The sequence below is a fragment of the Kogia breviceps genome, chromosome X, assembly GCF_026419965.1.
Source record: "Kogia breviceps isolate mKogBre1 chromosome X, mKogBre1 haplotype 1, whole genome shotgun sequence".
NCBI lineage: Eukaryota > Metazoa > Chordata > Mammalia > Artiodactyla > Physeteridae > Kogia > Kogia breviceps.
In genome coordinates, this window is record NC_081330.1 from 108,354,448 (window position 1) to 108,369,545 (window position 15,098).

Here is a 15,098-nt window from a genome sequence, read left to right on the forward strand (position 1 = left end):
TTGGCTGGACAGTGAAGATTTAGCATTTTCAGTCTCTGTACAGAGATAGGCAAGGAAGAAAACTGGGAATGGCAGTCAACTAGGCAGTCAAAAGAGTATATGCCACAAGCCAGCTCCCTGGTTTCAATGATGATGAAGATTAGTCCAGAGAAAAGAAGTGACTTGTAGCAATTTACTGTTATGGCCAGAATCAGACCTAGAACTTACACTTTCTCATTGTGCAGTTCTGAGCATGCCCTAGTAGCCACAGTGCTTCTTCAAATGTACCATATCCTCACCTCTGAGACAAGGGGGTTGACTAGATGCAATTAATTCAGCATTAATGTATAAATGGGCATTAGCTGAGCACTTAATATATTCCATATCCTGAGTGAAGTGCAAGAGATCAAAAGAAATAGTTTCTTCCCTCAAAATCTGAATGATCTTAGTATTCTAGTTTCATAGATAACATAATTTTTAAAACAATAAAATGAGTCAAGTATCCATTCCAAGAAAAGGTTTAGAAGGTACATGTAAACCAGAAAATAACACTACTAGCTTACATAATTATCTAAGGCAAGGGTTAGCAAACTGTACCCTGTGGACCAAATCTAGCCCACTGTTTGGTTATAAATAGTTTTACTGGAACACAGCCATACCCATTTGTATACATGTGTTCTATGAATGCTTCCCTACTACAATGGCAGAGCTGAGTAGTTTCAACAGAATTGAATAGTTGTGATGGAATCTGTAGCTTGCAAAGTCTAAAATATTTACTATCTGGCCCTTTACATAAAAACTTGGCCAACCTCGTATTTAAGGGGGAAAGGAAGAATGTTGATATAAAATATAGATGGTTGTTATTTATCTTATCATGTCCTCCAAATGTTTTACCGACTATCTGGTTTTTGGCTTCCTGCAAATTCAGCACACAGTACATCAACATCAGCAATATAAGACCTTGATGACTTGTGCCACTGTTGACTTGAAAACATTAAAAGAATGCTTCAGTTACCAGATGAGTTATTTTTGTTTCAGAGAGCATTTACTCACTCTGTTCAAGATGACAAAGATTTGACTTGGTTGGCTTAGATGACATTTTTGGATAACTTGAATTTATCAGTGTATATATAAGTATATTGTGTGAGGGAAGTCAAATTCAGCTGACCCCCATTTGCTTCCTGGCATCTCCCAAGACCCTTGGGAGTTTCCCTTCCTCTGGTGGCTGAATATCCACACCTAAATGGTCATCAGTGTCTCAGATGCAGGTTTCAAGTTCAACTCAACTCTTCCCTCCACCTTGTCCCATGTTTGCTTATGATATGTTACACAGGCTTGGTTGCAAATTCTGACTTCACCACCCTTGAATTTGGGCACATTTTTCAAACTGTCCACAGCTTCAGTTTTCTCTTTCATACAATGGGAAGAATAATATTCACCTTATTTAGGATTGGTATAAAAATTAAAGGAGACATTGAGTGTAAAGTGCTTGGCCCAGAGCAGATATAAAAAATACTTCTTCCATGCACGTCTCAAAATGTTAGGCATTAAGTCGTGAGAATTCAGCTTCTGTAGCAGGCTTTGAATCTGATGCATCGTTTCCAAAAATGTGGCCATCACCTAGCTTCTTCCCTAAAATGGCTGCGATTATGGCCCATCTCTTCTTCCTTGCTCTGATTCCATGTTTTTTTGAGCCATCTTACTACAATTTGGCTTAGCAATCTACACTTAAAACAAAATAAAATTCCATTCTTAGTTTGTTACAGTTGTTGATCAAGGCTATTATTCAGTCATGACCTGCAAGACTCTGCCTTCCTCTCCAAGCCCATCTCTGCTCCACATGGTGTCTCATCTTCCAATAGGCTACGCCAAACTTCCTTGTATGGTAGACTCAGGGTCCCAAAGAGCAGTAGGAGAAGACAAGCCCCAGAGAGCAAGTACTTTTCAAGGCTCTGGTTGTGTCTTTTTCTTATTGAGGTATAATTAACGTATAACATTGTGTCTACTTGTGTCTTGTTAATGTCCCTAGGACATAACAAGTCACATGGCCTAGAGTCAGTGTGGATAAAAGGGTATGTATATAAGGAGATGTCCTGCTTTGGGGGTTATTACTGCCACAGTCTAGCCCAGCCACTTCCTGTTTATGTGACACTGGGCAAGTCACTTACCTCACTGACAGTGTTTCTTTAATCTGTAAAATGCAGATACCATTTATATTGTATGGTCCCTGTAAAGATGAATAATTTTTAATTCTTTACATGTAAATTCTGTATATCTCTTGCAATGCTCAGTATTGTGCCTTACACATAAACCTATTGTTATATTACTTTGCTAGGAACTAAGAAGGACCATAAAGATAAACAAACGGTGTCACTAAATATCTGCTGTTTATAGAAATAAAATGACTGCCCTGAGAAATGGACTGGTTGTAATATGGCCTTTGTCAGAGATGTTTTCCATCTTAATGACTTTTGTCTCCTGATTTAGAAATATATCTTCAGGGTAGCAAGATATAGGAAAGTACAAAGGAAAGTAAAATTAACTAAAATCCCATTCTTAAGAGAGAACCACTGTTAACATCCCATCAGATTCCTCTACAACCTTGTTCTCTATGGATCTTTTTCCTAGAGATTTCACTCTTGTTAATAGCTTACAAGCAAAGTTAAAACAGCTTCTGAAAAGAGAAAATGGATTATTCCCACTTTGAAAACTTATTGAAAACATCTGTGTGTTGAAATAAAACCCAACTTACTGACATACCATATAATTTTTGTTAATAGGGCATCAGGAATGGTTACTGATAGATTGCCAGGAGACAGAAAAACATTCAATTTGCTTGTTTGGCAGCTAACAAGAAGTCACAGCCATAAAACTCAAAATAACTGACAAGTTATAAATATACCCTATTTTCTTTCTTTAAAAAATTCCTCACATAATCAAAAACATTTCCTTTACTTGACTCATTACAGGTGCCTTTTGCTAAGAGTATCTCCTCCATGTAAGAGTGGAAAAAGCAGCTCCACCTTTTTAAAGGTTTTTTTTCTGTGTGTTTTTGTTTGTCTTTTACATAGACTATATTCTAATCTTTCAGCAGTTTCTGCTTTTTCATGTGCTCCTTATTCAGCTCTTGGTTGCCCTGATCAATTTCCAGTTGACTTTCTCATTGAATTTTTAGCAAGTGTATTGGTGTATCCTTGGGGTCTTTACCATTCAAAACTGCTGCAAATACACATGAGCTACATGAATGTAGTTTACATAGACTCAATTTACCAGATTTCTCCTTCATTAGTGAGACTTTACACATGGTTAAAAAAGTAATGGGCAAATAGAAAGAACTTTAATTACAAACCCATCTTGTTTTTGTTTTTTTAATTAACCTATTTATTTTTGGCTACATTGGGTCTTCGTTGCTGCACAGGGGCTTTCTCTAGTTGCAGCGAGCAGGGGCTACTCTCCGTTGCGGTGCGTGGACTTCTCATGGCGGTGGCTTCTCTTGCTGCGGAGCACGGGCTCTAGGTGCACGGGCTTCAGTAGTTGTGGCACACTAGCTCGGTAGTTGTGGTGCACGGGCTTAGTTACTCCACAGCATGTGGGATCTTCCCGGACCAGGGCTTGAATCCGTGCCCCCTGCATTGGCAGGCGGATTCTTAACCACTGTGCCACCAGGGACGTCCCACAAACCCATCATTGACTTAGTGACATGCTACTAATCTAACAAAGATGACTTCAGAGGCATTACATTTATTTCTAACTTACTGGAAAGAAAGGAGGAAGGGAGGAGAAGAGGAAGGACTAGTGAGTGATTTCTCATTTCCCCATCATGAAGGATTAAGTCATCTTTCTATGTCTGTGTAAATAACACATCCTTTTGGAATGAATTTTCAAAGGTAACCAAGTGAGCTAGGACTACTCAGTTTCAGAATCACAGTCATGATGGAATGGGCTGAGGGAGTCCAGATAGCCTAGGGGTAAAGTCAAAGAATTGATTTTAGGGGGAAATGGAAAAAATTTTTTTCTTTGGCCAACCATTAGATTATTTGACTGAGATGACGTTAGGCATATACTTTCACAATCAAAAGACATCTGTTTAGCAGTTACCAAATCTCTACTTCAAGTTAATCAATCTCCCCCATCAAGCAATCTGTGAACAAGTGGGGAGCACTGCCAAAAGTTGTTGTGCATTGTTTACTTTTTAAAAAGTAGTTTCATAAAAATGGTGAAATCACTCTAGGCTAATCCTTTTCTCCAAATTTTACTCCCATCCAAAATACGCCTGCTTTGGTTCACTCTCTGGAGCCTTTAGACAGTTTTTTATATTTTGTTCAGAGTTTTTAGTTCTCAGTTGCAGAGTCACTTTATGAGGAGCCTACTTGGCCACACAGGAAGTGGAATTCCTGCTGAATCACATTTAGCTCAGAGAACATGACCTTTATGGTACTGATTCTTTGAGCTATGTTGATACTTGTTTTATGGACCAATTTTTATAAATTGTGTGTTTGAAAAGTTATGTAATTTTGCCTCTATTGGGTGCAGTACTTCTCTCAGGTCAAATGTGATTGTGTAGTTCAAATTGTCCATAGCCTTAATGATTTTTATCTTTTTGATATATTAAACGAGAAGTGAGTTAATATTTCCCACTATGATTGTGGATTTCTCTCTTTATTCTTGCATTTCTATCCATTTTGACTATATATTTGCAGTCTTCTACTAAGCATATAAGATTTTTAGTTGTTCTGACTTCTTGGCATACTGAAACTTTATCATAATAATCATTAAAAAAATCTTTGGAAAGGCTTTTTGCATGGTGTTCTGTTCTCTGTTTAGATCTCTTGGCTTACAAGTGGATTATACTTGTCTTGGAGAACTTCTATCATCTATCTCGTCAGAACAATAATCTTCTTTAAGGAGATGCTCCTCTCTCACTTCATCCAGGCATTTCTGGAATTGCCAACCACAGTCTCTGTCCCCTTGTCCACAGTAAGTAGTCTGAGAAGAAGTCCAATGGCCCCAGCTGGGCCAAAGTTCTTCCCCAGACTTTTCTGAATTGTAGCTAGAGAAGATTGGTCAGAAAACTGTCGAGATGGGTGCCCAGGGTTCCCATGTGAGGTACTCTCTCTGTGGAAAATTCTCTCTGCTGTGGAAGAGAATGAGACCAGTAGGGAGACAGCAGCAGAGATAATGTAGTGTGTTTGTGCCTGTGTGTGTTGGCAACAGTGAGAGTGGGAGAAGACATCACTGATGCCTATCTAGCTCCAATGCTGATGGGTGACATGAGATGATAATTTTCTGCTCCTTTTTCCCATAAGGTAGTTTGATCTGTCTGTTGCAATAAGTTAACACATCATGAAGTATAAAGGGTGTTGTGGAATTCTGGCCAAAGGAGACAGTGTACCAACCAACAGCCATCCTCACCATTATAATTTTGTTCTAAAACTTCATTGGAAAGAAAGGAGTGCTTTTCTGTTTAATAATGAAAGTGTTCATGCTTATAGGAATGCAGTGATAAAAATCTTTAAAATATTTCATATACCTGAATGTGTGAGTACACATAATTTGTACTTTTGGGATATACCAGGCAATGACTTGAAGAACAACACTGATTTAATCAAGAAAACATAAACTAATTTTAAAAATAATAATTACAACTTTATGTAGGTGGTAAAGCAATGATGTCATTTGTAAACACAAAAGCCACACAAAATATAGAAAACTGCAGTCTGGAAGCAATAAAGTCTAGATGATATGAAACAGGTTTTTGCATAAGTAAACTAATCAACACAAAGGCCAAAGTTTAATTTTCTGGTAGCATAAATTATTTTTAGCATATGCAAAAAATAATCATGAAAATGCTCTTTGAAGCCAAATTGCCTGTTTCAAAAAGGCCAAATCTACTGAGTGAAATCAGAATCATTAATTTTAAACTATATTCTATAGTAGCAGATACAGATACTTTTCACATGATCAATAATGAATAATCAAATACTACTTTATGCAAAACCTATTCAGCACATTAAACTCCGTAGTATGTTATGCTTTTTAGTAATTATATTTATCTCTTTAGTATACAATATTTAATTCAAGAATAATTTACTAAAGGAAATAAACAAAGAAGAATTCTAGGTAAATATGTGATAAAGAAGACATCATTCTATTCTCTCATTCTTGTCTGTGGTCATGATGCATGACCAAATATTTATGAACTCAGTTTTGATAACTTAATGATTCTTGCTTATAATCACATTTTCCCTGCCCTTTATTTTCGGCCTTCTATTTTATCTCAAAGAAAGAGAAATGAGATAAAGAGAAGCAAGTTGCTAGACTAGAGCTATACTGCAGTATTACTTTGAACTTAGTCAAATGCATGACCTGGAGTGCTTCAAAATGTGGTCACTTTCATCCATTCAGTTTTTTCTGTACGAGTTACGTTAGGTAAATAGAAACAGCTGATACATATGTATAACTTGCTATTTATGATCTATTTAAAGCAATACCTGAAATATATTATTCAAATCTTGGTTGTGTGAAATGAATCAAACTTTTGACAGTGATTTTTGTGTGTGTGTGTGTGTGTGTACAGCTTTCAAATACTGTGTTTTATACTAGTGGGTAAGAATATGCCCTAAAAGGAATATTCTGTAACTAACAAGCAAGCTAATTTCCTAGGAGAGTTCAGCTAGCAGTTTCTAGCTAACGCTACTTGTGGTTTGCTATTCATAACATTGAGATCACTAAGAAAGCAAGCTATCGTATAGAGAACACCAATAATTTTTCAGCCTAAGCTGCACGGGGCTGAACTATCAGGGGTTGTCAACCTCTCCCAACCTCTCTAGTAGTGAAGAACAAGAGCAGGAAATGAGTGCTGACTACTCTAGTTGTATAGGATGCAGGTGAAGAAACCCATTTTTCCCCACCAGCACCCAGAGTACAGAGACAGGACCTCCATGACTGGGAGGAGGGAAGAGAACAAGAAAAAGGCATTAAAGAATATCATATCAAAGGGCGTTAAAGGGACATGGTTCCTGCTGAATACACTCAGCAGGAAGTCAAGACTCTGGGAGTAGGACACCTGGGGATCTACCTACCAGGTCCGTGGGCACCTTCAATTCCCTGAATGCTAAATACACACCTCCCGCCATGCTGCAGCTGGTTGCTTGTGCACACTCCCAAGTACTGCAGTGAGAGCTAGCTCTGCAGATAGTGAGTGAGCTCACAAAACAGGCCAGGGTTTACAGGCAAGGGAAAAATCATAATGTGAGCTATAGTGCCACCTTCTGTAAAGCAAGAAAGGTTTCCAATAGCCACCCTGACAGAGTTGTAAGAAGAGAAGACATAAAAGCTCAAGAATTCTGCCACAAGAGGGAGCAGGAAGAGTGGAGCATGTGTACCCATACAGAGTGGAGAAAACCTAGATAGTAACAGCACTAACAAACTGAATACTCTACCTGAAGACAACTAGCAAAGATTTAAGGAAGTATCTGCTTGCTTTCACATCTGAAATAGCAATGCAAAAACTACCAGCAATATGAAAAAAAAATCAAGGAATCATGGAATCAACAAAAGATACTCTTCAACAACCAAGATGTAAGGCACAAAGTTTTGTGATCTAGTGGTAAAGAATTCAAAAGAGCTGTTTTGAAGAAACTCAACAAGGTACAAGAAAACCAGAAAGACAATTCAATGAAGTTACACACAAACACACAAAAAATTGTGATTATCATAGCAAAGGAAACCATCAACAAAATGAAAAGGGAATCTATTGAATGGGAGAAAACATTTACAAATTATATATCCAGAAAGGGGTCAATAACCAAAATATATAAAGAACTCGAAAACTCAAGAGCACAAATGCAAACAATCGGATTTAAAAAATGGGCAGAGGATCTAAATGCAGCTGACTCTTGAATAACACAAGTTTGAACTATGCAGGTCCACTAGTATGTGAGTTGCTTTCAGTAAATATGTACTATAGTATCATTACACGATCCATGATTGGTTGAATCCACAGATACAGAACCAGGGATACAGAGAGCCGACTATACTCCTATTTGCAAATTTGACTGCATTAGACGGTTGGCGCCCCAAACCCCTGCTTTGTTCAACAGTCAACTGTAGGTATTTTTCCAAAGAAGACATACATACATCTACAAAAAGATGTTCAACATCACTAATTATCAGGTAAATGCAAATCAAAACCACAATGAGATATCACCTCACAACTTGTTAGAATAGCTATTATCTAAAAGACAAGGAATAAGTGTTGGCAAGGATGTGGAGAAAAGGGAAACCTTGTCCACTGTTGGTGGGAATGTAAATTGGTGCAGCCACTATGGAGAACAGTATGGAGGTTCCTCAACAAATTAAAAATAGAACTACTATACAACCCAGCTATTCCATTTCTGGCTATTTATCTGAAGAATATGAAAACACTTATTCAAAAAGATATATGTACCCCTATATTTATTGCAGCATTATTTTTTTTTTTTTCCCCAGTATGTGGGTCTCTCACTGTTGTGGCCTCTCCCATTGAGGAGCACAGGCTCTGGACACACAGGCCCAGCAGCCATGGCCCACGGGCCCAGCAGCTCCGCGGCATGTGGGATCCTCCCGGACCAGAGCACGAACCCGCGTCCCCTGCATCGGCAGGCAGACCCCCAACCACTGCGCCACCAGGGAAGCCCCTATTGCAGTATTATTTACAACAGCCAGGATATGGAAAAACCTAAGTGTTCATCATTGGATGAATGGATAAAGATGAGGTGTGCGCATGTGTGTGTATAGTGGCATACTACTCATTCATAAAAAGATGAAATTGTGCCTGTTGTGACAGTACAGATGGACCTTGATGGTATTATACTAAGTGAAATAAGTCAGACAGAGAAAAACAAATACTGTATGATTTCATTTTATGTGGAATCTAAAAATCAAAAGAAAAAAACAAAAACTTACAGATACTGAGAACAGATTGGTGGTTACCAGAGGAGAAGAGGGTGGGGGTGGGCAAAATGGGTGAAGGGGGTCAACTGTATGGTGATGGATGGTAACTAGACTTTTGGTGGTGATCCCTTTGCGGTGCATACAAATACTGAATTATGTTATAGACATGAAACTAATGTTATATACTAACTTTAGGTCAATTAAAAAATAAACGTTCGGGACTTCCCTGGTGGCACAGTGGGTGAGAATCTGCCTGCCAATGCAGGGGACATGGGTTCGATCTCTGGTCTGGGAAGATCCCACATGCTGCAGAGCAACAAAGCCCGTGCACCACAACTACTGAGCCTGCGCTCTAGAGCCCACGAGCTACAACTACCGAAGCCTGCACGCCTAGAGCCCGTGCTCTGCAACAAGAGAAGCCACCACAATGAGAAGCCCCTGCACCACAACGAAGAGTAGCCACCACTCACTGCAACTAGAGAAAGCCTGCGCACAGCAATGAGGACCCAATGTAGCCAAAAAATAAATGTTCAAAATGAGGTATTTGCCAAAGAGAAAAATCATTTAAAAGAACCAAGCAAAAATTCTGCAGCTAAAGAACTCAATGAATGAAGTGAAAAATGCAATAGAGAGCATCTGCAATAAAGTAGAACAAATGGAAGAAAGAATGAGTGAAAGGATAGGAATTTTGAAATAATTCAGTTAGAAAAGAACAAAGAATGAAAAAGAGATAAGAAAGCCTATGTGACTTGTAGGATTCCGTCAAAGGAGTAAATATTAGAATATTCAGGGTTGTTGTAAGAGAAGAGAGGAAGAAGGGGTCAGATAGCTTATTTAAAAAAATAATAACTGAGAACTTCTCAAACCTGGGAAGAGAAGTGGACATCCAAATTCATGAAGCTAATAGATCAACTTGTTATCTCAATGCAAAAATATCTTCTCCAAGACATTATAATAAAACTGTCAAAACTCAAAAATAAAGAGAATCCTAAAAGCAGCCATAAAAAAGAAACGATAACCTACAAAAGGAATCCCCATTAGGCTATCAATGGGTTTCTCAGCAGATACTCTACAGGCCAGGACTGAGTGAAATGACATCCAAAGAGTTGAAAGAAAAAAAATCACCAGCCAAGAATACTCCATCCTGCGCATATGAAGGAGAAATAAAGACTTTCCAAGACAAACAAAAGCCGAGGGAGTTCATCACCACTAGCTCTATCTTGTAAGAAATGCTGAAAGTAGTTCTTTACATGGAAACAAAAAGACACTAATCAGTGACATGAAAGCATATGAAAGTATATAGCACACTGGTGAAGAAAAATAAGCAGTCAGATTTAAAAACTCTAATTATGTAATGCAGTGGTGTGTTAACCACTTAACTACAGTATAAAGATCAAAGGAAAACTTAAAAATAATTATAGCTACTATCATTTGTTAATGAATATACAATACAAAAAGCAGTAAATAAAGGCACCAAAAATAGAAAAGGGGGGAGTAAAAGGATGAAGTTTTTGTAGACAGTTGAAGTTAAGTTGCTATCAGCTTAAAATGGACTGTTTTATTTTTGAGATGTCTTACATAAGCCTCATGGTAACCACAAAGCAAAAAACGTAGAACGGAGGCACAAAAGTTAATCAGAAATAGAGTTTACCAATACAGAAAAATCACCTATTTACAAAGATAGGAAAAAGAACCAATGGAAATACAGAACAACCAGAAAACAGTAAGATGGCATTAGTCAATTCTTACCTACAAACAATGACTCTAAATGTAAGTGGATTGAATTCACCAATCAAAAGGCACAGAGTGACTGGATGGAATTTTTTTAAAAAAATCAAGACCCAACCAAATGCTGCCTACAAGAAACTCATGTCAACTTTAAGGACACACAAAGACTCAAAGTGAAGGGATAGAAAAATATATTTCATAAGTGGAAAACAAAAGAAAGCACAGGTAGTTACACTCCTATCAAACAATGTACACTTGAAGCCAAAAATGGTAACAAGAGACAAAGTCATTATATAATGATAAAGGGGTCAACCATCAAGAAAATATAAGTCATAAATATCTATGTACACAACATCACAGCACATAAATGTATTAAGCAAATAGTAACAGATCTGAATGGAGAAATAGGCAACAATAATAGTAAGGGACTTCAATATCCCACTTTCAGCAATGGATAGGTCATCCAGAAAGGAACCCAAGAAGGACACAAAGGACTTGAAACACACATTAGACCAAATGGACTTAACAGACATTTGTAAAATATTCCATTCAACAGCAGGAAAATGCATTTTTTTTCAAGTGCACATGAAACATTTTCCAGAAGAGATCAACTGATAGTACTCAAAACAAGTCTAGCAAATTTAAAAAGATCGAAATCATACCAAGTATCTTTTCCAACCACACTGGTATGAAACTAGATGTCACAAGAAGAAAGCTGGAAAATCTATGAATATGTGGAAATTAAACAATGACTCCTGAACAACCTTGGGTCAAAAAGGCAATTTTTAAAAATCTCTCAAAATAAATGAAAATAGAAATACAACATATCAAAACCTATGGGATGCTACAAAAGCAGTTCTGACAGGAAAGTTTAAAGTGATAAATGCATATATTAAGAAAACAGATCTCAAATAAACAACTTTACACTTCAAGGAACTAGAAAAAGAACAAACTAAGCCCAAAATTAGCAGAAGGAAGAAAATAACAAAGATCAGAGTGGAAATAAATAGAGACCAGAAAAAAAAATGAAACTAACAACTGATTGTTTGAAAAGATAAACAAAACTGACAAACCTTTAAGTAGACTAAAGAAGAGTCAACATCAGAAATCAAAGAGAAGACATCCCAACTGATACTACAGAAATACAAAGAATTATAAGACTACTATGAAAAATTATATGCTGGATAATTAGCTAACCTAGAAGGAGAAATGGATGAAATCCTGCAAATATACAACCTTGTACCAAGACTGAATCATGAAGAAATAGGTCATTTGAACAGACCAAGTAAGGAGATAGAATGACTAATGAAAAATTTCCCAACACAGGGACTTCCCTGGTGGCGCAGTGGTTAAGAACCGTCTGCCAATGCAGGGGACACGGATTCGAGCTGATCCAGGAAGATCCCACATGCTGTAGAGCAACTAAGCCCATGCACCACAACTACTGAGCCCATGTGCTGCAACTACTGAAGCCCACGTGCCTAGAGCCCGTGCTCCACAACAGGAGATGCCACCGCAATGAGAAGCCCATGCACCACAACAAAGAGCAGCCCCCACTCGCTGAAACTAGAGAAAGCCCACACACAGAAACAAAGACCCAATGCAGCCAAAAATAATAAAATAAATTTATATTAAAAAATATTTTCCCAATACAGAAAACCTCAGGATCAATGGCTTTACTGGCAAACTCTATCAAAATTTTAAAGAAGAATTAATACCAATCTTTCTCAAATGCTTCCAAAAACAAAAATCCCCCCCAAATAAAAAAATAAATAAGAGGGAATACTTCCAAAATTATTTTATCAGACCAGCATTATCCTGATATCAAAGTCAAGTAAAGACACTACAATAAAACTATAGATCAATATCCCGATAGAGATGCAAAAATTCGTGACAAAATAATAGCAAACCAAATTTATAACACTTAAATGGGATTATATACCACAACCAAGTGGAATTTACCCCTGGGATGCAAGGCTAGGTTCAACATATGTAAATCAATAAATGTCATATACCATTTTAACAGAACGAAACGTAAAAATCCTATGATCATTTAATTAGATGCAGAAAAACTACTTGACAAAATATAACACCCTTTCATGATTAAAAAAAATAAACCTCAAGAAACTGGGTACATAAAGAACATATCTCAGAGGGCTGCTCTGCAGGTCAGGGAGGCCACAGGCTGGAGCCATGACCCCAAACCTGAGCACCGTGCTCATTATCGGCAGCTTCGTCTCCCTGATCGGCGCCACCTTCTACCCCATCTACTTCCGGTCCCTAATGCGGCTGGAGGAATACCATGGGGAAACTGAGGCTCAGTGAGGTTGTTCAACATGCCCAAGGACACACAGCTAAGAAGGAACAAGCCATAAATCAAGCTGGTATTGTCCAAGAAGATGTGCAGCCACCAGGGTTAAAAGTGTGGTCATATCCATTTGGCAGGAAATGAAAAGGCTATCACCACCTCTGATTATGAAAGTAAACAGAGTCTTCATGCTTTCAGTTCTGCAGCAAGTACAATAAATCACCTGGCTAAAGAACGATGCCTGGGGAAGAAAACTCTGGAAGGCTGTAAAAGAAGAATACTGTGCACCAGGATTAATTCCCTTCTTAAGTATCAAAAAAACCCTGAAACAAATCACACCGTTACGAAAGTTTTCATGACTTGGTTTCCTTTCTAAAAAGGAAGCTTTCTCACCCAGCTGGGTTTGGAGGTGATCTACTTATTATTCAGTCTCTACCTCTTACCCAACTGAGCTGTGATATGAACACAAGCAACCAGTTAGACTTGGGAAGATCCTAGTCTGTTTTGCCTTCTTCCAAATAAGAAGTTTCAGTAAAAAACCACCATACTGAGCAGCCTCATAGGGCTCTTTGCAAATGTTAAAGTTGATAAAACTCTGAGGACAAGGTACGTTGTATTCTTTAAGAATAAACAGTTCAACTCAACTATCTCATAGGGTTGCTGCATTTTGAAAAATAAATATGAAGCAAATCAAACTAAATGGGTATGCATGCCTAGTAGAAATCATGTTGAATTAACTGAAGTGAAAATGTGAATATTAAAATGCTTTCTTTTTACTTCAAAAAAAAAAAGAATATATCTCAACATAATAAAAATCATGAGACAAGACTGCAGCTAACATCATAACTCAAGGGTGCAAAGCTAAAAACTTTTCCTGTAAGATCAGGAAATAAAACAAGGGAGCCCATTCTCACCACTCTTATTGAACATAGTACTGGAAGTCCTAGCTAGAGCAACTAGGCAAGACAAAGAAATGAGGCATCTAAATCAGAAAGGAAGAAATCGTCATTATTTACCGATGTTATGACAGAAAGGCCTACAGATTCAACAAAAATAATGGTTGGAATTAACCAATAAATTCAAAAAAGTTGCAGGATATAAAATCAACACACAGAAATCAGTTTTTATACACTAATAGTGAAACATCTGAAAGAGATACCAAGTATCCCACTCATAATAGCATCAAAAACAGTACTTAGCAATAGATTTAATCAAGGAAATAAAAGATCTGTACATTGAAAACAATGAGACTTTGAAGATATTGAAAAAGACAAACAAAAGGAAAATATCCTGTGTTTATAGATCAGAAGAAGTAATATTGTTAAAATGTCTATACTACTCAAAGTCATCTATAGATTCAATGCATTCCCTATCAAAATTCCAATGGCATTCTTCAAAGAAATAGAAAAAACATTCTAAAATTTGCATGAACTACAGAAGACCCCGAATAGCCAGGAGGTCAACAGTGGAAGCCCCACACATCCTGGTTTCAAACTATACTATTAAGCTATAGTAATTTAAACAGTATTGTCCTGGCATAAAAATAGACACTTTGAGCAATGGAACAAAATAAACCCCAGAAATAAAGTCCCGCATTTACAATCAACTAATATTTGACAAAAGAGCCAAAAACACTCAAGGGGGAAAGTATAGTTTATTTAACAATGGGTTTGGGAAAAATGGATAACCATGTGCAGAAAAATCAAATATATCGTTTATGATATATTTGTATATATCATTTATGTTGAAAATCTAAAAAACCGAAACTTGTAAAATCAAAGAGTAAAACGGTGGTTACCAAGGGCTGGGGAGCAGGAGAATTAGGGAGATGTTAAGAGTACAAACTTCCGAAGAGTAGATAAATAAGTCTTGGGAGATCTAATGCACGGCATAGTGATTACAGTCAACAGTATTGTATTATAAAGTTAAAAGTTGCTAAGAGGTAAGTTCTTAACTGTTCCCACCACAAAAAAGAATTATCATGTGATATAACAGAGGTGTTCGCTAACACTATGGTGTTAATCATAATACTATATGTAAATGTATTAAATCAACATATACATCTTAAACTTATGTCAATTATACCTCAATAATAAATTTTTTAAAATTAATTACAGAAGTCTACACTCTTTGAAATATTCACATTTAT

General features: G+C 37.2%; 1 protein-coding gene across 2 annotated transcripts; it reads left to right on the plus strand.

Moving 5' to 3' along the window:
* The first annotated feature begins 12,834 nt into the window (after positions 1-12,834).
* On the plus strand, positions 12,835-13,210 carry LOC136793415 (small integral membrane protein 20-like). Of its 2 annotated transcripts, none has more exons than XM_067023421.1 (2): positions 12,835-12,943; positions 13,056-13,210. In XM_067023421.1, the coding sequence occupies exons 1-2, from the start codon at positions 12,835-12,837 to the stop codon at positions 13,091-13,093; spliced, it is 147 nt and encodes a 48-aa protein (XP_066879522.1). In that variant the 3' UTR covers positions 13,094-13,210. The 2 variants fall into 2 exon arrangements, with proteins under 2 accessions (XP_066879522.1, XP_066879521.1); XM_067023420.1 differs by having other exon boundaries at positions 12,835-12,938; positions 12,994-13,210.
* Positions 13,211-15,098: the final 1,888 nt, after the last annotated feature.

Bases quoted from the DNA above. Each gene is read 5' to 3' on its own strand.
- LOC136793415 (XM_067023420.1), top strand. From the start codon at position 12,835: ATGACCCCAAACCTGAGCACCGTGCTCATTATCGGCAGCTTCGTCTCC. The intron at 12,939-12,993 runs ATACCATGGGGA...CCAAGGACACAC, and splicing joins TCCCTAATGCGGCTGGAGGA to AGCTAAGAAGGAACAAGCCA.